The 27,588-nt window shown below is 33.8% G+C and overlaps 3 protein-coding genes across 4 annotated transcripts in view; 2 read left to right on the top strand and 1 right to left on the bottom strand.

Moving 5' to 3' along the window:
* The window catches only part of LOC138137432 (uncharacterized), a 36,525-nt gene extending 35,195 nt beyond the window's left edge, over positions 1-1,330 (bottom strand). Inside the window, exon 1 of one of the 2 annotated variants that reach the window (XM_069056811.1) lies at positions 1,173-1,330. The gene's annotated coding sequence lies outside the window, so the exon portion shown is untranslated. Of the gene's footprint in view, positions 1-315; positions 431-1,172 lie in introns of those variants that run through there. The other variant, XM_069056812.1, reaches the window with a different exon arrangement.
* Positions 1,331-1,409: 79 nt separating this feature from the next.
* The window catches only part of LOC138137430 (somatostatin receptor type 5-like), an 82,587-nt gene continuing 56,408 nt past the window's right edge, over positions 1,410-27,588 (top strand). The window contains exon 1 of the transcript XR_011161729.1: positions 1,410-1,505. The gene's annotated coding sequence lies outside the window, so the exon portion shown is untranslated. The remainder of the gene's footprint in view (positions 1,506-27,588) is intronic.
* LOC138137012 (uncharacterized) lies at positions 6,600-20,167 on the top strand. Its single transcript, XM_069056313.1, has 2 exons — positions 6,600-17,598; positions 17,639-20,167. The coding sequence occupies exons 1-2, from the start codon at positions 16,722-16,724 to the stop codon at positions 17,905-17,907; spliced, it is 1,146 nt and encodes a 381-aa protein (XP_068912414.1). The 5' UTR covers positions 6,600-16,721; the 3' UTR covers positions 17,908-20,167.

Raw genomic sequence — 27,588 nt, 5'->3', positions numbered from 1 at the left:
ACAAAAGGACAAGGGTCTTTCAAAAATTAACGAATATGTACTGTTTTTTCAATTTTGTTGTAGGTCGTAATATGCAATACAATTTTACGACCTACAACGAAATTGAAAAAACAATACATGCATCACGACTTTTATTTGATTTTTCAATTGGAACAAAATTTTTGTCCTAGCGGTCGAAAATCGCGTCTTTGTGTATCTGTATTGAATTTGAAGCATTTCTCGCGATTTATTTATCAATAATTACACCAAATATATAATAATTAAATTATCCCTATTAAAAAAACTTATAAAAAAGCGAAATAACGAAATTGTTACCCAATATTAAACTGGTGCCGCTGTGGCGTAACACGAGTCGCCCAATTGACGGCCTCGACTTCGTCTCGGTCTTTAATTTCTGAGCTCAGCAAAAAAAACTCACTTCTACTCTTAATGATATAATGTACTATTGTGAGACTTCTTAGTAGAACTAAGGATCACGTAGGTATGACAGGTGAGCTTCGAATAAACTATTTTCGTTTCAATAGTTCGTCATTGATTTATAAAAACGCTGCAATTTGTGGCACGTAAACTACTTTCAATGTGCATTCACGATTGGATTTGTCTTACTAGGAAATACTTTAAAAGATTGATGAAACATCGATCTCTTGAACTAACAGACATGTAATATTTAATACTAGCGCTGGTAGTAAAAGTTCTAAGCACACCCAAACATAAATGACATATTGTTTACTAAAGGAGGAGGTCAGTAATATACTTGAAGGCAAAGCTTCAGTAAACAAACTTTGAAAGGTTGGTGCCTTTAGCTTAAGCTAACATACTGGGCTTAACCTCTACCTACTTATAATGGAAACGAGCACATGTTTTGTAGGGATGTAAAAGGGATAGAGTTTCATCTGTCTAATAGAACGGGTAAAATAAATATTTATTCGCAATTTGCGTCTGCTACAAAACCCATTTTATGACTTTCCCAAAAGAAAAGCAATATAATTTGGTTATTTTTAGTGTGTTTATGCACATTACACTCCCAAACGACCAATAATCGCCATGGTTCTAAACACAAAACTGACCCAGGCCGGACCTGCACAACGATTATTAATTTTTTAACAACCATAATCATCATAAAAATCGGTAACAAGCAACAAACGAGTCAAGAAAAAATACCAACGACTTACATGAAGCGACTCAAAAACTACTCCTATCACCATCATCATCACAAACGTGTTCTCGACGAGCCCATTTTGCCAACAATATTTATTTGTTTAATGGATTTGTTTAGAAAAAATCATTCTCACGTATGGATTATTTAGCACGGACATATCAACACATAAACACAGTTTAGTGGTGGCAGGTGTGAAATGAATTTTTAGCTGGGATGCTGTGATAGTTCGGATCATTGCCGTTTCGATCCGGGATGGCGCTAATTGTAGACGTGCACGACGTGCTCGCGTTATTCCTCGTCGGGGCGTGAGGCAGGCAGTACAAAATTGTCCATTGAAAAATAATAAGTAAGTAATAGGAAATGTGGTTGCACTCTCATAATATACGTCTTTTGCTGCTTAACCTTTAGCAACAAAATTTTTGATAACACAAAAATTAAAATTTTTGTATCAAACGATTTTATGAACGAAGCTGTCGAGAAAATGTGAAGGCATGTCTAACCTAAAACTTAGTATTCATAAACTCATTACTAATACCCACGCATGAGCTTAACGTCTTTTAAAAACGTCATTGGATAAAGTTGGTTCTAATAAGATTTTAGGCCTCTGTAGGTATAAATTCGTTAAAAAAGCAATGTACCTGTCATTAAGAGCAAGGAATCATATTTTCTAAAACGAATTTCAACTTGATTGATCAGAAAATATATCAGGAAGCAAATCTGAGCTTTAAATATCTTTAACTTGCAATAATTTTTATTCTAAAAAATATGGTAAACCTATTTTCAGAATATCGTTGTAAGTAGGGTGATTATTTCTTTCATGTGTTTAGCAACCAATTGCGTGACAAATATTGACCAATCAAAACGAGAAAACAAAAAATAACCCGATAAAATTTCTCTAAAATGCACATGTGCAATAATCTGATAAAAAATGTCGGTACCTGATTTTTTTTATTATTTTGAATAAAAAGGATTGGAAATAATGCGTTTGGTTTCATTCTATTCAGGAAATAATCAGCCGTATACCCCTCATGTAAAATTTTAATATCGGCAATTTTTTTGCTAATGAACTCAAACATCATAAATTATTCAGTCAGAAGACCAATTATTATCAAATGAAAGCCCTCGGCTTCGTCTCGTGCTCTTATTTGCTAATAATAATTGGTTTTCTGACCTCATTTATGGATGTTTTCGTTCATTAGCAAAAAAATTTCCGATAAAAAATTTTGCGCTTGGGATATAATAACTTAATAAGTGATAATAATTTCACCAAGACGGTGCAATTTTTTTTCTTTAATTTTATTGAAAAATGTATTGAAAGCAGCTTTGTTTAATATATTTAAAACAAATTTCATTTTAATATTAAATTTGAGATATGTAACGTGGTGAGTCAGTTATATTTTTAGTCTCTAAACAAGCAGGATAGTAAAATATTTGCTAAATAAACGAATATTTTGTGGTGCGAACTTCTTGGCAAAAACTGTATGTAATTATTATCAATCAATCATTTCAGGCCAAAGTTTATTAGATTTTTATTGTAATCAACTGTCATTTGGTACAAAAATTCAGGCACGTGCTTCAGTTTTCTTTTTTGATTATTGAATCATAATATCCAACTAAGATAATAAAAAGTCAACCTAATTGATAAAAACTAAAAACTAAAAAAAAAGAAATTGAGAATTAAATGTAGGTACAGCTGTACACCATATCGGAAACTAACCTCTATTCGCACCCTTTTCACACGACTGGCAAAAAGGTAATGTAATGAATAGATTTTTATTGAATTCTGACGTCAAATTACCTACTACAGATGTTACAAAACCAGGCTTGCTCCTTAATGACCTTGAAATGAGCACATTTCGACTAAATTTCAATTAATTTTATTTCTAAAACGAAAAGACTTTCACTGTTTTATTTTTTGCTCCATATTGGACCAGAAATGAAACGGTGAAAGCTAGAGAAATATGCAAACAAGTCTTCGGCCACGTTCATTTCAGTGAAACATTCGAAGCCAGTTAACTCCAGTACATTTTGTTTAGTTCATTCAGATATAATGGTATTCTCAATTATCCACGGAAAAGTTTTACAATTAATGAAAACAAGATCAATTTAAAATGAAGAATTCATAGCTATCAAAATCCCGAAAATTTTATTAATAATGAATTAATTTTAGAATGCAATATGTTACGCAACTCAAGTCTAGTTTTTAGACGACTTTCAAAACGAGAGGCAGTGTCTCGTCGGCTGCGAACCACGCAGTCCCTGCGTATACAATATTGCTTAAATGAACGGAGTATAGGAGTAGGTCTAATTTATGCGATGTCACTGCCAGCTTATTGTTCATTATAGTCGAGATAAGGACGTCAGAGACTGACACTAAAAATTGTGGAGCCATTATCTCATGTCTACGTCTGTTCTGTGTTAAGGTACTTCTTGGCCTCTGAATGGCTTGTGGCTTCCGTTATAGCAATTTATAAGAAAGGTGATAAATTAGATGCTTCCAACTATCGACCTATCAATATATTGTGAAGTATAGGAACGTATTATACACACTCATCTATTGTCTTTTTTCCTTCGTAATGATGTGATTCCATCATCCCTACGTGATTTCCTTCTAGGTCGATCGGTAGTCCTGTCTTGTCTACTGTGTTCCCTAAATTTATGAAAAATGTGTGACTTGATCAAAGCTAATATATCGAGTTTTTATACAGGGTTAGTATAAATTATTGTAGTCGAAGCAAGCCATGCCCATGTTATGAAAGTTTTGCCGCTCTATACAAACAGAACTCTAATGTGGCGTTAACTGTCAATAGTGTTAATTGTGTGAACGCTGTGTACTCACATATTCATATAATTTTGATCATTTTCATATGAAGCGGCAACTTGAACTACAGTTGCGGAATTAAAATTTCAGGCAGTATTGTCATTTTCATATTGTAAACTCTAAAACACCCTTTACGTTAATATAACCTCGTTTTTTTACACTTGTCATGTGACAATAGTGATTTGTGGCATAATAACGGGTAGGCTGCTCAAAACTCAACATTCAAAAACTAACTGCGTGACAGTCAGTCCTGATGACAGGTGCTGCCCGAAATTTTCATTCCGCAACTGTACAATCATTTATAATGACCCAGTATTTTAGAAAGACGTTTGATAAAGTTTTGCAAAGGAAATCTATTCGTAAACTTAAATGTTTTGGTATTAGAAGAGGTCTATCCCCACTAGAATAACTTCCTTCTTTCTTGTGTCCACATAAAGGTTGGATTTTGACAGGTGTTGCACAAGGAAGCATTCTTGTTCCATTTTTATTTTCCGCATATCTATCCGATCTTTTCAATTTAATTCAATGAATGTTGTCTACACTGATGATTGCAAATTATTCTACAGTTCTTTGACAAACGTTGAAAAAATAAAGAAGGAACTTTCATCTATTATTAATAAATGTAAACAACCCTAAAAAATGGTATCACATTGAAACAAATATTTATTACATATCTTCAAGAGGTCGAAAATCGCGCCTTTATGTATCCTCATAGAAAAAAAAATATGGTTAAAGTGGCATTTTTCTGAGCGGAGCAGAAACGCTTCAAGTCCTAGGAGCAGAAGTGTCCACAGGCGGCTCGACCGAGTCAAATGTAAGGTCATTTGAAGTATTTGTCGATTTATTTATCAATTATCATTACCAATTAAACGAAATATTTAATAATTAAATTATCCCTATTAAAGAAAAGCCTCTAAAAAAAGCGAAATAACAAAATTATTACCCAATATTTACCCGGTTCACTATGGTCTCTCACGAGTCGTTCGTTGTGGGTGTGTCCATGGCATGGATGACCGTTCAGTGTTAAAAAGTAAACAGTTGAATGTTGTAATCGTTTGCTATTAACGTTTCGTATTAACTTCAAGTACCAATAACAAGGAAAGTAGAAATTACTGGTGTCTTAAAATTTGAAGAGTGTGATTTTAAAGTATCTGCAGGAAAAGAAAAATAAATAAGTGAGTTCATGTCCGATTTTTTTTTGTGATCCGCTTGAAGATAAAATAGTATAGGTCTATCATTCAGAGTAAAAGGTATTTTTGTGCTTCGCCTAGTTGCCCAGGTCAATCTCTGGGCTTAGCACAAAAAGACTCATTACGTTGAGGGAACATAGAAATCATTTTTTTAATTATTTTTATTTGTACTTACTATTTAAATTTTTCTCAGGAAATAGTCTGCCAAAATCAGATTGTCTCATAAATTAAATTATCAACAATTTGATATGCACTCGGGATATTACTATTGATTATTATTTGAATGAATAGACTACAAAATATCAAAATCTAATTTATGCCCATGTGGCATTTAGGTATGACCTCTGAATTGGCTTGAGGTGAAAATAATACTCACATGTCAGCAACGTAATCCTAATCTTGGTATCAACAAACTCAAACAATAAGTTAAAAAAACGTCCACACCTAATCCAAATTCTGGACACTAAAAAAATTAAAACAGTTTCCAAACTTTTCGTTCTTAGTTGCTAAAAATATTATATTGTAAAGAAAAAAAAAAGGTCAGTTAGTTTAAATGTTTATTTTTATTGATTTTGTTGGAAGATGGATTTTTATGTAGTTTTAAAAACGTACAGAAAGGCGTCTTGTTCGCTCGTTTTTTAGTTTCTTGATATGTGAATTACTTTGTCTGAAAATGTCTACATAAATTCAGTCAAGCGAGTCCCATTTTCTTATTGAAGAATTTTTTGTGGTAATTGTGTATGTGTACAACCGTAACCTTGTGCGGAAACAGAAATCAATACAAATACATCAATACAATAAATAACATTTGTTAATTGATTAAAAATTTAGAAAATAGAAGTGCAAGCTCAGTGTCATTAAATCACTAATTTAATTAGTGTTATTAAATAGTTGTTAAATGCTTTGTAATTACCCCACCCACTTGTGGTCCACCTTTACTACTTAAATATGTGAAACAATAATTAATAATGTTAATAACAAGCAAGAACATGGCAATCAGCAGGAATCTTTTACTTTAAGTAAGTAATCACTAATCACCTTTTTTTAAGTTATACAATACAAGAGGATAATTGCAAGCTGATCGAAATATCTATAGGAAGTTGATATTACGTAGGTATCTTATTTTGAAATGTTTTGTTATTTAAGGAAACAGCAAATTTGTGCTCCACAACAATTCCAGCAAGCGCTAAAGTACCTACATAGAAGGTTTACAGAGTAAACCTTTCTTCACCAAAATCGGTCACATTCTGTCTTGAAATTTTTTGTTCTAGGACTTCACTTCAGACGACAATAAGCCAGCTAAGGGCCGATTTCACCAACGTTAACTTTAGGTTAAAATGCTTCGTTACTTTAGTTACCTATTGTTATAACAATGTTTTCGTATTTTTTAATCTGTAGTTAAAATTAACTCACGTTGGTGAAACTGGCCCTGAGACTTTCTTGGTTTTATCTGGTTTAATTTACACCCCAAAGGTCAGTAGCAGCCCTGGGGCAGAGCGAGATTTTTGAAATTTTTTGTATTTTGTTACCAAAAACTGAATTATAATTGAGTCGAAGTTAATAAACAGCTAGGGCCGCCGCTGCCAAAGGTATAATTCAAAAGGAACAATAGTTTTCAATACATTATGCAGGTTATTATAAATGATTGTAGTCGAAGCAGGCCATGCCCATTTTATGAAATTTTTACCGCATTCTGTCAATTTTTGTCGCTGTCACTGTCATTTTTAGGTGAAAAGTGCAATGATGAGAATTTTATTTATTTTTTTTTAATTAACGATTGAATCCAAAATTATTGACATGTTTTGCAACCAATTCTAAAAATATTGAGTTGTTTTGCACCCAATTTAACTCCTGCGTGTGAACGGTGTGTACTCACTTATTCGCATCTTTACATCTACTTGGACTACAATCATTATAATAACCCTGTACATTATATTAACTATCTACCTAGATATTAAAAATATATCGGGTGTTTTTTTTAATTTCACCTAAAAGCAGGCGTTGAAGAGTCGATTGTGAACGTACTATACGAATAACGGATCATGGATCAGCTGTTTAAATCTTACGTTTTTAGGCGAGTGGTGCGTTCACAGTCGACTCGTCAACGCCTACTTTGAGGTGAAAAAAAAACACCCGATGCAAGCTCTATTAGGTATGCCAGATCGGACTTGGAGATTCACTTAGAAGAGAAGAGTCTCAAAAAACTCACCCTTAATTTTTGTTTCATGATCGAAAAGAAAATAATCTGCCCGTTAACGTTCAGTATTTTCAGTTTCCTCAGTATCAACTCCTAACATATTTTTTTTTTTATTTCCGGTCAGATGTACTTTCTCTAAATCCTTAAATGTATCCTCTGCCTTCTTTCTTTGCATACTATACGTACAACTTAAGTTAAGGGAAGCTCGCAATTTTCTTCTTAGATCCGAGACGTGATCAATCACTTAACAAGTTCTTGAACTGGATATTCTTAATCCATAACAAAAATATAGTAACATCCCACTCGTTCAAGATATTGATTTTTCATCATCTCGCACTGTTAAAGTGTTCATATCGTCAAATAACCCCATGGAAGTAGTATCTTTTACTTGAATAAATTCATAATTGCTGATTTGTCGTGAATGACAAATCTTAATGTAAATTAACGTCTTTAAATAATTATTATCCATTGAGGTACCTAGTCAAATCTGAAAAATATTTTCATCTACACAATACAACCAACGCGCACAGTGGGCTGAAACGCTGGCCATAATATACGAAAAGATTTATCAATTTCTGTGAAAACGTGTATATAGGGGTTTTTCAGGTCGCTGAATAAGAATGCGAAATTTAATTTCGAAAAAACAAAATGGGGGCTACAAAACGTCCAAAAAATGTTCCAAAAATCTTCAATATTAATTTAAATAATATACTTACAATATTCACTTTTACATAGTGCTTAATAGCTATAGGAATCGTATACATCATTGTCATCATTATGTTGTAAATGTTGATACATTTATATCGAAATGAGAGCTTGCTGCTGCAATTGAAAGTGGGTCTAGCACTCTAGCAGCTCTCTTGTGTGTACGGACAATTATTGTAAGTTTTTCGCAAAGTAGAAATGATTGGCTCCCATGATATTAATAAATACGGAAAACGTCTCTTCAAAATTTTTTTTACCATCACATTTTCTTGTAAAATCTTCGCGGAATTTTTTAATATTCTTATTTCACAACTCTTGAGCTTCTTCCGACATTTGTCCAGTAGAATGCATCAAGGATTGTACAATTTGATGACAAATCAAAAATTTGCTTCTTTAACAAAAACATTATTTCCTTGTTATTTGGATCTGTAAAAGTGCTTCAATTTACGCGCATCCTCGCACAAAAAGTATCACAAAAAGCAAAGATGCAGAAAGATGCAGCCAGTTCTCTGTAGATAGTTAAAGAAATGTTCAATAAAGAGTTTGAAATTGATTTGCTGGCCACTGGTAACTTATTGCTTTCTTAATAACTAATTTCCATAACGAAACCAACAAAATTTCAAATCCATTTAAAAACAATTGCAAAAACTTTATTGGAACACATTTTACACGCGTTTCCATTTCTGCTATTTTTCTCGGCGCTAGAAACTATCGAAGCGGCGAGCTCGAAGCTCGAAGCTCCTGACTAATGTGGGTCTCCAGTCCCTTATCAATGGTCATTCCAGATACTAGGGGTATCACTACAACTATTTCCAAAGTAAAAGTCTTGAAAAACATACATCATTTTTTTTGGCGAAGTTTTCGGCGTTTCAGCCCACTGTAATGGAGATTTGATAATAATTGCTCTTCTGACCTCATTTATGGATGTTTTCGTTCAGTAGCAAAAAATTTTCCGATAAAAATTTTTACACTTGAGATATAATGTGTGAAATTTGTAAATTAGGACTAACTCTCAAGCTAAATTTAAGTGTTATGTTAACAGTTAAAAATAATTTTTAACCTTTCGGCTTTTTTCAGTTAAAATTTTTGGATCGTGCAAATAATAGTATCTGCACCTCGGGACTGCATGATTGTTACCGTCACGTCGCGTCGGTGCTTTGTAGGACCCTCGGGCTTCGCATTCGGGCTACAAACTGCACCTCGAGTAAAAAACAAATTAATTTGAAATAAACTAGACAAAAATGAATAGGGAATTTTTCCTTTTTTGAATTTTTTGTAACTACAGTTTAAAATTTGTAATGAAATGTATACATATACACGTTAAATGTAATGTTTCAAGTACATACCTGTAACACTTCAAATTTATCTAGTGTTTAAGAATACGTGGGAGAATTGGGGCAATTATTTTACTTTTCAAGAAAAATTGTGGAATTCCCTATTCATTTTTGCCTAGTTTAAATATGTATCATAAAAGGTTGAATTGGCTTTGGTTTTTTGCCCAAGATGAAAAAAGATGACTAAAAGCTTGAGTTTGTAATAACTCAGATATCGCCAGTCTTCCGCCAAAATTTAAATATTTGAAAATTCAAACTAAACCCGCGAAATTGAACAAAGTGGCCATGGCGTGATCGTCATCGAAGCGGTAAAACCCCCTACGTTGTGTGTTTTGTACAAAATGGCGGCAGACTAGCTGGGGATGCAAATGGCGGACCTGCAGGATGGACAAACTTCGAAATAAAAATGCATAAATCGGTGGGAGGACGACTGTATTTATTTTATGCGGACATGAATAAATACAATCTCGTTTTCATCTACAGTGCAGATTGATACTAAACCCGATCACATGATACATTAAACAATTCGGCGGTGCGACTTTACATGACATAACAAGAAAAATACATAACAACACAATAAATTTGTCTATTAACAGTTCACAGCGAACAAAGAAAATTTAAACAAATGAAATAACGACAAAACCTAAACCTGAGCTTGAGGTACAAAGCGGCACCGTGAAAATGACATGATGATAAGAACAGACACTGTAAATGGGATGACGAAAACCCCCAAAAATCATCCACAAACGATGGCACACCATAATCTTTTCACTCTTTAAATTTAAACATCAGGTTGCATAACATTGCGCAACAAGACTCAAAGTAACAATGGCAGACATCTAGTTCCCTAAATGAATATTGCGCAACTCGGACTCTCATCTCTTCAAGATAGCACGCGGTCTCCAATCGCGTATTTAACCTAGTTCTCGCTCCCCAGTCTACTAATTTCTACCCTAGTGACGTCGGGTAGTCCACGTCCCTGCGACACCTAACTCGTTATGGGTGCAGTGCCCCCGCCTTTTGTCCTCCGAATCGCCACTGCAAGATGACATATGATGAAACAGAGGCCGTCCATCAAGGGTGGTCGAGGAACTCTGCGGCCAAGATCACACGTCATGAGCGGGCCCTGCAAGATGACAACGGCCCCTCCACGCCCAGCTCTTTTGGCAGGCTCTCGTTTTTCATTGCAACGTGGATAAAATGCCCCCGCGTAGACAACTCTAACTTCGGCCAAACAAGTGCCCCGTTTTTCCTTGTGGCAAATAAATGGTCGTTCCCCAAATGGACTCCCGTTTTCCCTAACTAAATCGCTGACGCAATGTGATCGGTTAACTGTTCCTCCCTTTCTAACCCTCACATTGAAAAGCTGAAAATCGAGTGTCGAGTCTACCCCTACCAACAAAAAAAAAAAACACCCACATAAAAAAACATCGTCCAACTCCCCCGCTGCCGGATCTTCCCGATGATTTTGCGTCTTCCTTTACTCCTAGTTTCTTCCGTTGTTGCGATGGCGGCAATTTAAATTCAAATTGGGGTCTTACAAGTTGACTATGGTTTTTTGCCCAAGGGGAAAAAAGACCCGGTTTACTCCATACAATCAGGGAGTAAAGTTGCTCATTATATACAGGTCGTGCAAAAAATTATTTGTACACACTTAATAAATCATTTAATTTCTTACGAATATTATAATAATAAATCTGGCAATGCGGTGGCAACAAAATGTCGAACAGACACTGACAGAAAAAAAATATTGCATCCGTTGCATCACTGAGTTAGTTAGTTCAACATAAAAAGAAAAAACATAGCCAACTCGGTCCCAAAAAGATCGTGAATGCCTACTTTTTTTATAATATGTATTTATATAATCTGACAGTTTTGACGTTTTTGAGGAAATCATTCAATAATAGCTTTTTTATTATACCTGAATCAGAATTCCTGTTTTTGACACTAAAATGCGTGCGAAAAAGGGCCCTTAAAACACTAAAGCTTTAAGGTCGCTTAGGTAACAACAAATTCACCTACATTTTGAACAATGATAAATAGACATTTATACACAATTTATGATAGCAACGAAACAACAACAATTGACCATTTCTATATCAACGCTTAATGACACAGATTACTTCGGGAAAGGTATTTCAATTTGCTTTTTTTTTGTTATAATTTTCAGATTTTAGTGCAGGTATAATAAAAAATAGCGTATGATACACGTTTATAAGGGCCTTTAAAGCACTTGCTTTAAAGGCTTCCTTATAAACTTGTATCATAATATACTATTTACTAATTTGTTTATCTAAAAACATTAAGATCGAGAACGATCCTATGCCAATTAATTTCCCTTATTTGAATTCCTTTCTTCAAACCTCTTGCACTATAGCGGAGTAACGTTAGGTTTTTATTTCGGAACCGGTAGCAAGAGCTCGGATTTGAACGAAATTTTTTTAATGTGTTATAAATAAATCATATTAAAACCTTTATAGGTTAAAAATTGCCGCTCATTGTTTATTTCATTAATTTATTGTTTATTTATAAGAACTGAAATTTTCCAGTTAGAAATCGTTATTTTCACAAGAAAAATACTAGAGAACAATATAGAATGACTTTGGGAAGAGTATATTGTTATATTGAAACTTGTTTGGAATGAATTGTATGTGGAAAAAGAAGAACAATAGGCAGATGTTCAGTAGCCCGGTGTTGACCGGCTCAGATAGAAACACGTTCAGTTTGTCTTCTAGAGTCGCATAGTTAGCATTTTTTGAAGAAAATATACAGGGTTATTATAAATGTTTGTAGTCCAAGTAGGCCATGAATTTGTGCCGCCTTGTTTCGATTCTGCACTGTATCTGCACTGCTCCTGACCAACTGAAACGGTAAAAGTCGCTGTTAATGTCAAATCACTTGATTACCGCATTTTTTCCTTCGAATCAAAATAAGTCTTTAGTAAAAGTTAAGAGTGTTAAGACCACAGACGACGACGATGAGTATACAGCAGTGATCAAGGTTAGGTTAGTAAAATTCTGTAAGTTTCAAGTAAATTTATTTTCAGGTTAACTGTTCTCTTCCAAATTCTCTCTTCTAATTATCAGTTTCTCCTAAACATATTTTTTTAGGATAAAAAGGATTTTTAGGATTGCAATGGGGTACACCGTGGAACAGACTACTTTCATTATTATTTCATTTTATTAAAATGGTGTACGAGATGAAAACAGAATGCAATCATGTAAGGATCAATATCTCGCAAAGTTTCCTAATTTAGAGATAGAGGAACAATCTTGGTAATTGTTCACTTTAACTACTTCTGGAATTTTCGCGTTTTTTCTGACTAGACAGCGTCAGGGCGTCCTCCTAGATCGTTTCCCACCATTCAAACCTTGTGCAAATGCCTTTTTTTCCCTCTTGTTGTCTTTCAAGGTCACGTCAAGGTCGCGCCAATGGCTTAGTATAACTAAAGGGTAAGGAAAATTCATTTGCACAAGGTTTGAATGGTGGGAAACGATCTAGGAGGACGCCCTGAGCTTGTCTAGCCAGAAAAAACGCAAACATTCCAGAAGTAGTTAAAGTGAACAATTACCACAATCTTTAATGACACACATTCAATGGATTGTGAATAGACAAAACTAGAGATGCTTCAAAGGAAAAGTGATCGAGAAGGCTTCAAGTTGGTGAAGTTTTGAGAGAGAGAATGGAACAAAATCCCAGAACATCATTGCTGTCAGCACAGTCAGGTGTAGCACTGAGCACATGTCAGAAAATTGTGAAGAAAAGATTAAATTTGCACCCTTATAAAATGTCATTGTTTCAAGAACTGAAACCAGCAGATTATCCACGTCGTGTTGCATATTGCAGCTGGTTTTTAAACAACCTAAATGATAACAGAACTTTGGATTTGTCATTCTTTTCCAACAAGGTATGGTCCTGCAAGGGCGTAGCAATGATTTTTTGCTGGGGTGGGCCAGACTTTAAACCAGACAGATGATAGATAGATAGATATTGCAGATGTATCTTGTTTTTAATGTGTTTTACTTTTATTCTGGAGTGGGCCAGAAGGATTCTGGGGTGGGCCGGGCCCACCTGGCCTCCCCCTTTACTACGCCCTTGTGGTCCTGCTGTAAGTTCATAACCTGATTGTACTCAGGGAGACGTTAGAACTAATAAGTATACCTCCTCTTCCATATTTGTTGCTGATTTCATTAACAACTATTCCAGATTGGATCAACACATGCACCTGTCTGACGTCGCCCATCTTTTAAATGTGCCATATAGCACATAAATAAAATGTCTATTTACAATGATTTCATTCTTTCATTTTCCATCAACAGTTTTGGAATCTTGTGGTACTTAACATTGTTTCCTCGAAACTTTAAAACAAAAATGATTCAGTACCCATTGAATAATTTAACAGCAACAATTCAGTTCTACACACCTGTGGTTAAACACCAGTGGATAGGTTTACAAAACTGAAATAGAGAAAATTAAATTTTATTGTCCGTATGAGATGGATTGAACCATTGAACCATATGAACTTTAAAATTCACTTTGATAACAAATCCCGTCTTGATGGATTTAAGTCACTGTTACTCACGGTATTAAAACGTTGGAACAATCTCTTTAAACGAATCTTCACTGTTGTGGTTAATAATTCAAAGAATTTTTTGAAGGTAAACATAACCTCCTAATGTCAAGAATAATAATCTACTTCGTATCATTTTCGTATTGAACTATGGAACGGCAAAAGAAAAAATTTCATTTGTTTTCATGGGCTCGTTGACTACAAACATTTATAATAACCCTGTATAATTATTTTTCATGATTTTTGACAAAAAAGTGTTTAGTAATACCATGCGATCGAAAATAAAAAAAATCCAGAGGTCCTTGATTAATACGCTTCAGTTGGCAACACGTAAAATTGTAATTCAAATGTCATCACATGTCATTACAATGGAGAACTGTCATTATTAATTATTGACTATTAAAATTTGCTATTGCAGTATGTTCACTGCCGAGCAAAAAATTTTAATTGTGCAGTATTACTTCAGAAACGGCGAATAGTTCTATTCAACACCTCTAGTTTTCGAGGAATTTCAACAAAAGTTTCCGGACTTTAAAGGCACTTACAGTGGAGAGTAAAAAAAAAAAGTGTGAAACCGCCCTTCCTACATTTAAACTTATTTAGACTGATTGTGACAGTTTAGTTAATAACTGTGCTATAATCGTGTTAAAAATAATTACTCTCTAGGATTTAGGGATATTTCTTACTAGGTTGCCATAAATGTGGTTACGTTGGGGGCCTGTGGTTTCTGGTGGCAGACAAAAGATATCTCAAAAATGTAAGGCTGTGGCTAATTCCCTATCACAGTTGCAAATTAATGACTAATGCCTCGCTAAGTGATAGATGATTTTTCGTTTCACAATCAATTTTGCTTTCTGTCGGCATATTTCATTGAACTTACCTAATCCCTCAATTCATAGTAACCAACCTTAGGCATTCAAAATTCCTTCTGAAAATTCTAGTTACACAACATGAAAAACGTTATTTCTCTAAAAGTTCGAAATATAGGGAGTAATTTATTTTTGACAAGATAGTAGGTACGTCTGATCAATTCTTCAAATGTTCCAGTTGTCATAAACTGCCACATTCACAATAAAGAATGGGTTATATTGAATTTTTGAAAATGTCACAATTTTGATGTCCGTTTTTTTTTACTCCCAACTGTACCAACAACTTGCCTTGATTATTTTGTTTTTCCATTCCTGAAAAACAACGTGTTCAAAAATAGGCCACTGTAATTACCGACCATCAACAATTTTTGATGAAAATGACATACACTCGGTACAGGTTGCAAAGACACACTTGTCATTTGCAACAGCATTTTTTTCATATTTCTGAACCAAATAAAGGCACAAAGGGACCAGAAAATCATAGTTTGGGTTGAATATTTTCCATATAAGTGCAGTTTTATTCAAATGACTAATGCCATAAAAGCGCTGTTGCAAATGACAAGTGTGTCTTTGCAACCTGTACCGAGTTTAGAAGAAGATGAAATTTTTATAATACACTCTTAATAAATTTGTAAATTTTTACTTTCAGCATTTCTTGTATATTTTTTACCAATACCCGTCACGAAGAGTTCTCATAACAAAGTCAGATATATAATTTCAAAAAATGTTGTCGGAATAGTTTATTTCACCTTTTTAACCGCTAAAATAAATGCAGTTTTTCATTTGTTTTGGAGTGTTCCGAAATATTTCCCACTATGAGCGTCAATTTTTAACCGATAAAGGTTTTAGTACTTTGTATTCATGACATAAAAAAAAAAAAACAGAATGTGTCGTAAAGACGCACGATAGAAGTGAAACTTTTGTATTACAGGGAAACTTGTAATTATTCATCAATCACTTTTAAATAGCATATTCACAACAAAATTGTATATTTTAATGAAGAAAATAAATTATTAACAACGATAACACTAAACAATATCGAAATGCGTAACTCATTGTTCATTTTTAAGCCTCCAAATTAAAGAGAAGACATTATCGATAAATGCCGTGAGTGCGACAAAGACAGAAGTATACACAATTACATTTAAGTGAGATGGAAATATTGGCGCAACCGTTGTGCAAGACTGTGTTTACCCCCACCACTTTTCGTCACACAAAAAGGTTGCCGATCAGAATTTCAAGACCCTCCCATAAAAAGTTTCACTTCAAAAATAAATTATAACAATCGGAACTCTTGCTACCGGTTCCGAAATAACGCCGTATTTTTGTCTATCGTTACTCCACTAACTACCGTGTGAGCAACAAGTACTGATTGAGTTGGCAATAAATTCTGGTGATTTTTGGTGACTTTTATGTCATGTTCCAACGAGAAAACCATTTTATTAATAAAAGATTACAAAAACCAAGACGTTTAAATTTGAAATGTATACCAGGTGTCAATATTGTCAATAAAACAAACCGAAATAGGTACAATTCACAGTCTTGAAAATTTTATGTAAATTTTTTTTTTGCCAACTGTAACAGTTATTGTTGCTCACCCTGTAGTTTCGTTTTAATTTTATATCTGTTTTTTTTTTCATTACTTTATTTGTTTACGATGTTTTATTCCAGTGATTATATGTATGTATTACATTCTCCAATCAAAATAAGTTGGTAGAAATTACAGGAATGATATATTTTACCTTGCTACTCATTTGCTTTATTAGGTAATCGTTTAAACCATAGGTACGTTTTGAGTATTGATCTTTTTAAAAGCTTGGATTATTGATGACTATTTTTAATTTATTAGGAACAATTCTTCATTTCGGTCGTAACAATGAAACACACCCGACCACTTTTTCTCCAGAAATTTTACAACATTGGCAAGTTTCTGGCTTGTTTACCATTTTATGACTTTAAAAATCACACTTTAATCTATTCTTTCTACAATAAAATATATGCACTACTTGTGGCAATAGTTTTAGGAACATCAATGCTGTACTCTTGTATCAAACGTCACAACATGTCCAACTACAAGTACACAAGAGCGCACATAATTTTAGATTTTGTTAACGAATTCTGTTCGATCATGATTGTCGAAACTGTTACTCTAGGTTCTACAATTTTCTACGAAAACCAATGGACAAACCTCATAGAAAACTTTCGTTCGATCGACGAGAAACTCAACTGGCCACAAACAAAGCACAGCTATTTCGGGAACGTTTACTTGCAATTTTTCTTGCTGTTAGTTGCTTTTATGGCTTGTAATTTTTTCCATTTGTTGGGGTGGCTCTACGCTAGCAGCGTTCCGTTGCTCTTTCTGGCCAGAGATGTCGCCTACTGTTACGAATTTTTCATCGAGTTATTCGTCTGCAAGATCTTGTGGGACTTTCGAGACAAGTATAAGAAACTGTACAAAATGCTGGATTCGAGCGTGGCAGGGTCCAGGAAAATGATCAAAGTTATGGAGCTCAACTCCATCAGTTCTATACGGAAGTTCGAACGGCTTACGAGGACCATGGCTGATATGGTCACAGATTTGAATAAAATATTTGGTTGGCCCTTAGCGTTCATCATCTTGAGGGCTGTGTTGCAGCTGTTGAGTACGGCAATCCACATTCTGATCGACGCTCAAATGAAGAACTTTCACGAAACGAAGCATCTCCTGATTTCGAAGTTAGCTCTCACCGGACTCATGATAGTAAAGCTCAATTGTAATAATGTTTGAGTGGGAGCGTGATAATTATTTTTTAGGTGTGTTCCGTTTTGACGATTTATGTTGCGACCTGATGAGCGAAGAAGGAGACAAACTTATTCCTTTGTGTTACAAATTGCAAGAGAAGTTGGACGACCATTCGAGTCTCAGAACGGAGCTTCGACGGCTTGCGAAGTACATCTCTCACAATTTGCCCAAAATGAGTGCCGCTGGATTTTTCTACATTAATAGAAGTACGATCTTAAACATGGTGGCTACGGTTACGACCTATTACATTGTTGTGATACAATTTAACTTCATTAACTAATTGAAAGGAGAAACAGTTGGACAGTTTCACATTTATAAAGAAAGAAGTTTAGGTTGCAATTGTTTAGGTATTTTTTATTCCAGTGGTTTTTTTCCGCACTCTGATATCTGGTATAAATACAAAAAAAAAACTATTTCTCATTGTTGAATCGTTTTCTAATGCAACAAGCAAGAAGACATGCCCCTGCCATCTGGTAACAAATTTCTTAACTTGGCGAGTGATCTATAAAGTTCACCTGTTATTAGCACGCACGACCTGCTGTATAATAACCGGCCTGTTATTTCATTAAAAAAGCATTGCGAAAATGTTTCCGAGAAAGAGCCAATTTTCGCTGATGAGGGCGCCACAGTACGGGCGTTTCTAAAGAATAAAAATGCGGAAAAATAATATGTTTAGACATGATTTTAGAGTTAAGATTGAGTACAGTAAGTTGATATTTTCTTTCTAAAACAGTACTGAATACAATTGTATTTTTGTATTTTTGATTTTAAATTTGAATGTCATTTGAACGAGAAAAACTGTCGGTGACAAAAACTTAAGATTAATAATATCCCCAAAAAACGCCCGTACACTAGCGCTCTGCGGGGATCACTCAAATTACACTTTTGAACAGGCCGGTTATAATACAGCAGGTCGTGTGAGCACGTAACAAAAAGAGCGGAAGAAACCTACAGGTGTCATAAATAACAGCCACATCTTTAGAAACGAAAACTATTGCAAAATAGACTTTTTAATGTGTTTCAAATTAACGGTGTAATGCATTTTACTAGATAGTTGGTATTGATATTAGTATACTTACTTTAATGCGACAAAAAATCTTGACAATTTTTTTTTTGGTCTTCGTTAGGATAGTAGAGTATGGTTGGTTGCCTATATCAAATTAACTTTTCTGAATTTCTTAATAAATAATAATTTTCATTTCGTCTGAACGGTAAAATTTGTAATGAAGGAAACAACTATTTACCGTGTAAAGAATAAATAATAAAGAAAAATACCTCCACATATACAGGCTTATTCACGAGAGACTTTCGATGAAAATTTCGTTATATGCAACCCAAAATACAAGAAACCCCTAGAACTTGATGTTTTGTCCACTTCCAAATAAGTTAGCAATCCAAGTAGCTTGGCGAAATCAGATTAATCATGAGTTCATGACACTTTCTCTTTATTGAGGTTATGAGCAAAAGTTTTTAGAACAAACATGGATGTTGCCTACATATTTAGAAATCACCGTCTGTAAATAAATGCAGCTTGCGCACCATTTTTTTTTACATTCTCCATATATGTATTAGAATCATATCCGTCTTTTCACATTCCATTTTTAAACCAAAACACAACTTTGAAAGAACACTTACTCCAAGATGCTTAAAGTTAAATTGGAATAGTTTATAAATCTAGAGGATCAATGCATTTGAATGCTTTTCATTCTGAAGAATTGAAGGTTTTATATTCATCATTCCAATAGTTTGGAGTTTATGTACATAATTGCTAAGGTGTTGCTATGATTATGAAAATAATAATTAATGGCTATTCATAGTTTAACTTTGAATGCACCATATTTAGTCACTTCATAATTCCACGGGACCACGGGACCCAAAAAATAAAAAACAAAATCTTAGAAACAAAACAAAAATGAACTTTAGTTCTTATAAAAACATTTTTATTAATAGCATACCTAAATAAATGTTAGATACCAATATTTAATTGTCAAGACATTCTGGACAAATCTTTTTGGTACAGTTGCGGCCGTTGAAATCTCAGACAGGAAAGATTTAAACACTCTGTATAAATTCCGAAATTTGATTAGCGTAAACAGGATTTTCATCAAGGATTATAAAGTCAGTGTCAGTATTTGACATATTAGGTCAGAATCGCGCGTAACTTTTGAAATGCTGCAATTATCTGATTTGCAAAAATGTGTTTGACTGAGGGACGGTGTGAGTATAATAGCCATTGCGAGAGAAATTAATATGGATAATGTTTGAGTGATATTTCGAGAAACGTCACTTTCAGTACCATTTACAAAGCCAAAAGTTTGGCGTTGTCAAAGTGTCTGAGTTTTCAACGGCCGCAACTGTACATGACAAGCACAGAGTTTTTTGCACTGTGTGCATAATATGCTACATTTTCGGTCTTTTTTCAAGGACAAAACGCGTATGTCTTTCTTTTCTAACTAAAAATATCTTCCTCAGGGATTTTTCAATTCATTTTTCATCACTTTTGTACATACTTGTTATATTTTATTAAATTGTTACACCAAGTTGTGCTTTTTATTGATTATGCAACGACTTTGGCGATTTACCCAAAACCCTGTGTTATGTTTGGACATCGACAACAAACAGTTATTTCGCTTTTTTTCTTAATAGGGATAATGTAATTATTAAATATTTCGTGTAATTATTATTGATAAATAAACCATGAGAAATGCTTCAAACTTCTTGGATTTGAAGTGTTTCAAGTCCGTTTACAAAAAAAGCCGCTTCAACAGTTTCTATAAAGATACACAAAGCACAAAGGCGCGATTTTCGACCGTTTGAAGATAAATTAGTATTTTCGAAGCAATTATCATTATTACGAGATAGAAATATCCGTCGTAGTGATAAATAAATTTGGCCTCGATTCCGTGCCGTTTAATTATAATACCTTCATTCAACCGAAAAGAGAGCAAACTAGGTGAAGTGCAGCTTGCGCTACTCCACTTAAAGCTCCTTGCTACCAATTCTTAGTTATATGCTGAAATAACGCTTAGGAAATTACGTTTTTTCCAGATTTTTTTTAATTTTAAGGAGGCTCGATGCAGAAATTGGTTTATATTGGCTAACTGCATGGAGCTAGATATTTTCATTTTTAAAAAGTATTCAGTTTCTTTATATTTATTAAAAAAGGAAAATAATGACTAGGCAGTTTACCATACATTTGAAAGTCTAACCTGGGACGATTAGGAGTGATTTATTACTCCTCAGTTACTTATAGCAGGCTACCAACATCTCCTGTCTTTCTAGGTAACAACAGAAATAATTTAGTCACTCATTTATAGTTTTAACATTCGAACGATCTTTTAGTATACTAGAAACAAATAAGATATTTAATACAACATCCTTGCAAAATACATAGGCCCGGTTGTATAAAGCTTAGTTAACATCCTGTCAGCTAAGAATGGGTCAAGGCGGAAATCCGCCCATTTGACTGGCTTATTCAAGTCCAATGTTAAATATCCCCCAATCAGATCGCACCGTTTTGGCTCAAAGCGAATATAAGAAACGTCATGATATATTCGCTAAAATTATACACATGAATTTAGCTGTTAAATTCAATTTATTAAAGAATACAGAACTACATTATAGTTATAAACCAGAAAGTTGTTTGGAAAATGACAATTACAAATTATATTTTGATCGAACAGTTTTAACTGACATTCATATTAAGCATAACAGACCAGACATTATTATTTTAAATAAACAACAAAAGCAAGCATATCTTTTAGATATAGCTGTTCCAAATTCACATAATACAACACAAAAATTAATAAATATTTAGAGCTCTCCGTTGCTATGAGAAATCTTTGGTGTTTATAAAAAATTTCGATTTTACCACTTATAATTTCAGCAACGGGAATAGTACCACAATCTCTTTTTAAAAATTTAAAAATTCTGGATTTAGGGAAATTCAAAAAGGTATATTATCAATATTATTATACTCATGTCATATCGTGAGGAAGTTCCTTAACATTGACACAGAACATAATAAAACACAACAAAGTCAAAATGTGGAGGCGAGATGACGGTAATTATGTTGATTAGCACTGCACTATTACTTGATAGTAATATCCGTAATAGTGTATGTACTCCGGCAGAATTGCCGTGCCGCCGGGTGGTGAAGGGAAAGTGTTAATATTATGTTAACTTTAACAACGAACTTGACATCGCTTTATACAACCGGACCTAAATATATCATAAAGAGTAGAAGTGAGTCTTTTTGTGGTAAGCCCAGAGATTGACAACTGATTGACTACTCTGAATGATATCTTCAAGCGGATCACAAAAATCGGACATGAACACATTTATTTTTTTTCCTGCAGTTACATTATATTACAACTTTCAAATTTTAAGGCACCAGTAATTCCTACTTCCCTTATAATATTATTGGTACTATTGGGAGTATAAAAAGTAAGACATCAAATTTCTGTCAGTTTTGAAAAATTTTTATTGTCATTTTGCCTTTGATTATTGTCGGCTATAATATAACTAGTGGTAGGATTATTATCGATGATAATATGAGTGAAATTGAGCTGGAGATGAGACAATAAATAAGAAATGAAATACAAAATTTTTCATTTATTTGTCAAACTGACAAATTTATTTCAATCAAAAATCGTAACAACGGAAGTCAACAAGATAATAATTTTTTTGTTTTTTATTATCGCTGTGATACCCATGCAACTAAGGATTTACGCGTTTTGATTGGATCATTCATGATCACGTGATACAGTTGGCTTCAAAAAAAAAGGGAAATGAAATTTGACCTAATGTGAATTGGAAATTTAATTTGTCAATTTATGTCAATTTGTGTCTGTTTAACAGTAGTATTTCTGACACATAAGTGCAGTTTTTTAACCTAAATTCTAAAAGGTCGTTTCAAACTATAAAAATGTAATAAAATCTGACAGAAGTTTTTTTGACAGTTCCCGGTTTTTTTGAAGCCAACCGTACATGAATTATATTGTCATAAAAATTTGACACTATTCTAATTGACAATTTAAAAATTTATTTATTTTAGACTAGAATTTACCGAAAAAATATCCGCCACTGCTTCTACAATTTAGTACTTTTTCATTACGTTTCCATTATCTCCATAAGTCATTTGTTTAATTTTGTTGAAAGCCTTTAAAATGTGCTGCTTCGTCTGCTTGCTTACTGATGCTCTACTCCGTTTTGGAAATTCATTCATTTTGACAATGACAATAATATGACAATTGAAATCTTTGCCAACTGTCTGATTTGTATTTATTTTGTAAAAAAAATCTAACAAAAAAAAAGTTTCAGCTAGTTCGTCATTACAAAAATGAATGCATTATACACAATCTTAAATCCACTACGACAACATTGCAAGGTAGTGATGTATATCTTTAGTTACGTTGTATTATTGTTAATTGCAATAATTGATTTATTTGTTATATCATCATGGGAGTCAAAATTAAATGAGTTTAGTGTCCGTGTTTTATTTTCATTTCTGTCATGCAACGATGCCAAATTTATTTACATTTAACCCTCCCCGATTTGAAAATTTAATTCTGAAGAATGTTTTCTATATTTTTCTCATGTACATTTAAACATCCTCGATAAGGCAGTAAGTAGTTAGTGCGCCAATTTTGGGACACGCTGTATAACAAACATTATCAAAACGTAAATAGCAAACGATTACAACTTACCGAGGAAGTTTATGTCTTTTAGGCTCTCCAATCTTTGACCAAGGTTTCAAAAACACTGTCGAAAAAACTATAATTACAGTTGAAAATCTTTTAAACAAAGCTGAACTTCTTAGCAGACACGTTGCTTATACTTTAATCAAGAACTGTCTTTTCATACCAAAATTTAATTTTTTATTAAGAACAACTCCATTTTGGAAATTTTCTAATTATGTTAAATCAATATTGATTCTTCTTTAAAGTCTTCTTTAGAAAGAATACTTTATGTACGTTTAACTGATATTTGATATTGATATTTCTGATATTTGCCTCCCTGTTATCCTATCTTCAATTCATCGTGTTAAAAAGCTTGTTTCTCTATTATTGAATTCAAAGGAGATTATTATTCACCATTATGATGAAGCTTTAGCAGTCTAAGATGTAGAAAATGAGAACGAAAGACCAAAAATCCCACAATTTCAGAAGAATTGGGATAATATCAATATCAAACGAATAATTGCCAATGACTTAATCTTTAATCACCTAGAGACTTGGCTCGTTTTAAGGCTTTGCAATGCAGAGAATCAAGATCTTGGTTACATGCAATACCTTCTCCTAATACCAATATTAGGAGAAGGTATTGCATGTAACCAAGATCTCTTTTAGATAACACCTCCTTCCAAGTTTGTATTGGTTTAAGATTGGGTTGTAATCTTTGTACATCTCATATTTGCAAATGCAATGCGAAAGTTGACGAAATTGGCATCCACGGTCTAAGTTGTATAAAAGCAGTGGCAGATTTTCCAGACACACTGAAATTAAGTCCATTATCAACCGGTCTTTGACTTCTATTTATGTTAATTCAATTTTAGAACCAAACGGACTGTCTCGGGGTGATGGAAAACGCCCAGATGGGATGATTTAGTACCATGGATTAAAGGTCAACCTTTAGTTTGGGACGTTACTATTGTAGATACACTTGCAGAAAGTTACGTTTTGAAAACTTCTGAAGTTTTAGGTTTTGCCGGTGAAATGGCTTTCAAATGGAAACATAGCAAATATAGTTCAATTATTTCGTCAAATTACGTATTTAAAGGTTTAGCCTTTGAAACCTTAGGCCCTTGGTGCAAAGAAGCCATCGATTTCATTAACGTCATCGGAAACCGACTTATTGTGGAATCAGGCGATTCAAAATCAAAGAAATTCCTTTTTGAGAGGATTTCCCTTCAACGTGGAAACGCTGCAAGCATTCGCGGCACTTTTCCAGATTCCGCATTATTATCGGAAATTTTTGTATTGTAAAACAAAAATGTTATGTACTTAAATTAAATATAAGTTGTTAAAGGTGGGTTTCCGGACTGTTTGTCACCATGTAAACAACCTCATAAGTCATAAGGGCCGGAGTCCGTTAAGGGCGACTGTTACGAGCGGGAGAGGCCGTTATGAATGACTAAATAACTACAGGGTTATTCACTTCTGAATTTTTATTTTGCCGCAATCAACAATACCAATGGCAGTAACTACTAAATCAAATGTGTTATTTCTTTTAAATTAGAAATCAAAGTGAGTTGGATAGATTTGTCAGAAATGTCAGATTGGCAGATAACCTGTATTTAATCAAAATTCAACAAATAGGTAAATTAACGAATTAAGTTAATGGAAAAGGTGTTCGAAGTGTCTACCATCGGCTTCTAACCATCCGCAGAGGTGACAGAATTCTTTCCACACTCCATAAATGTCAGTCTTTTCGTCGTTATTGTAAAAACAAATTTTTAGAATTGACAAAATTTTTTTGTGTCAGCAAATTCGGGACCAAACGTCTAATCACGGCATCGGAATCACTGAAACCCAATACGAGGGACGAGGACAAACGCAGAAAAGCGGGAAGGGATTCCAGCACCGAGAAAAAGAGGCTCAATTCGGGTTTAGCGTGTGGATGAGATTGGTGTTCGCAAATAAACCATTGCTTAAAAATTGAGTGTTTTCTTTGTATCGAACGAATTAAAAGTACTAATAAAGTTTACATTTGCTTTAACGTCAAAGAGACAGGACTAAGAGCCATCGTGGATTCAGTTATAATTATTTTCAAAATTTGAAATCAAGATATTCTTGCAATGTGTATAATGGGTTGCGGCAAAAAGAAATTCAGAAATACCCCTCTTGTGAATAACCCTGTATAGCAACGTAGATCTAAAGTTTATTTTTTAACTTTTTTACAATTGGTACAATAATTAATGTTTAATGTTATGGGACACACCTTGAATTAATCGAAATCCGTATGTCACTAGCAGATGTAGACGAGATCGAAGATGATGCTTCACAATTTTAACACTAACACAAGCGCGATTTTGCAAGGAATAACGATGACCTCACTTCCTCTGCGACCATCCGGACATCGGGAATATCTTGATTGCGATTTCATTCGTTTATTTCCAACGGAAAGTTAAGCGTTGAACAAATCTGCCAAACATTGGAACCATTTTTTTTCATAAACAACGGTTGACATGACGACGTTCTCCGCACACTTATTAATCATTCGGTTTTTTCGATGGCGTTAAAAAAATGTATTTAAAAAATATAATTGTGAATGAATTGTAGAGATATTACAAAAACTATTGTACAATACACGTCCGTTAGGGCCTTTACTGGCTCGCTCTGTGAGCTCGTCTCGCAGAATCTCTGGCTCGGCCGTAAAGGCTATCCTAACTGACTTCTACTCTAAAATACTATTACACTGAAGGGAAATTGCGTTATTTTTGGCTTTTGATATCTGACCTGATATCCATGGGCACGCCCACAACGGGCGGCTCGTCTTTAACGACAGTGGAACCGGTTAAACATTGGATAATAATTTCGTTATTTCGCTTTTTTAGGGCTGTATTTTAATGGGGATAATTTAATTATTAAATATTTCATGTAATTGATGATTGTAATTGATAAATGAATCGTGACAAATGGTTCAAATGACCTTACATTTGACTCGATCGAGACGCCGGTGGACACTTTTACTCCGAGGACTTGAAGTACGCTCAGAAAAAAAGCCACTTTAACCGTTTCTATGGAGATACACAAAGGCGCGATTTTCGACCACTTGAAGATAAAAGTTATCTACCACAAATTTTGACACATTACAGGAGTATTGACGAGTAATAATGGGCCTAACAACGTCCCGAGGCAACCAAATAAACATAATTATTTCCCAAACGAGTAGATACCAATTGATATTTTTATTTTTTAATGAATTCAAGACTGCTTTTATTAAGACAATTTCCAGTCGTCGTTACGTGACATCTATCAAACCTAAAATGTATTTGTGTTTAAATAAAAATAACCTAAAAAATATACATTAAGGGCCGGTTGCACCAACGCCAGTTAAAGTTAACTGTAGGTTAAAATGCTTCGTTACTTTAGTTACCTATTGTTGTAACATTTTTTTCGTATATTTTAATCTGTAGTTAAATTTAACTCACATTGGTGCAACCGGCCCTAAGTAATTTACACGCCTATTTCATGTCAAATTAAAAAAAAAGTAAAACCAACTATACCTAGTCGTTTTCAATGACATCCGTGCTGTCAATATGGCAGTATGTTGGCATCACTTGCTGTTTCAGTTTAGTAATTTTAAGTTTCCTAATTTGGCGATTTAACTTGACGCGGAAAATTGACAAATTCAAATTATTATCTACCTATCATTTTCGACAAAACAAAGAAAATATGTAATGTGATTCGGATTCCAAGGATGACTTACCTAGTGTAACCATGTTTTATACCATGTTGAAGATTGATTTCTTGTTTGTTGTTGATGTTTCACGAAATATAAATTTTCTTTTACAATAACCTAAAATTGTTGTTTGACATTTTTTTAACTAGAATTTGCTTATACTCTGAATACTGGTTATGAATTTGTGTGTACAATCTGCACCAACATATAAAAAATGACACTGACAGCACGGATGTCGTTGAAAACGACTATATGTTTTAAATTTTTTTTAATAAATATAAAGATCCACGAAGGCGATGAAAATGTATAACTGGTTGCGTTTCAATGTTTGTAAGGCCCATTATTACTCGTGAATAACCCTATATATACTTACGAGTATGTACAGGCTACCCATTTTATCTCTTCCCGCCTTACGGTTTAGCAATAGGCAACACATAATACATTGCACAGATATCTTGGTGGAATTATTTATTTTTTAAAATAAGAATAATAGTTAGCCAAAGTGAAACATTTAATATGCCACAAAGTGACATAACGCATAACCTAATAGTTTAAA

Source organism: Tenebrio molitor, chromosome 8 (assembly GCF_963966145.1).
Source record: "Tenebrio molitor chromosome 8, icTenMoli1.1, whole genome shotgun sequence".
NCBI classification, from domain to species: domain Eukaryota; kingdom Metazoa; phylum Arthropoda; class Insecta; order Coleoptera; family Tenebrionidae; genus Tenebrio; species Tenebrio molitor.
This window is presented reverse-complemented; position numbering and strand designations above follow the sequence as displayed.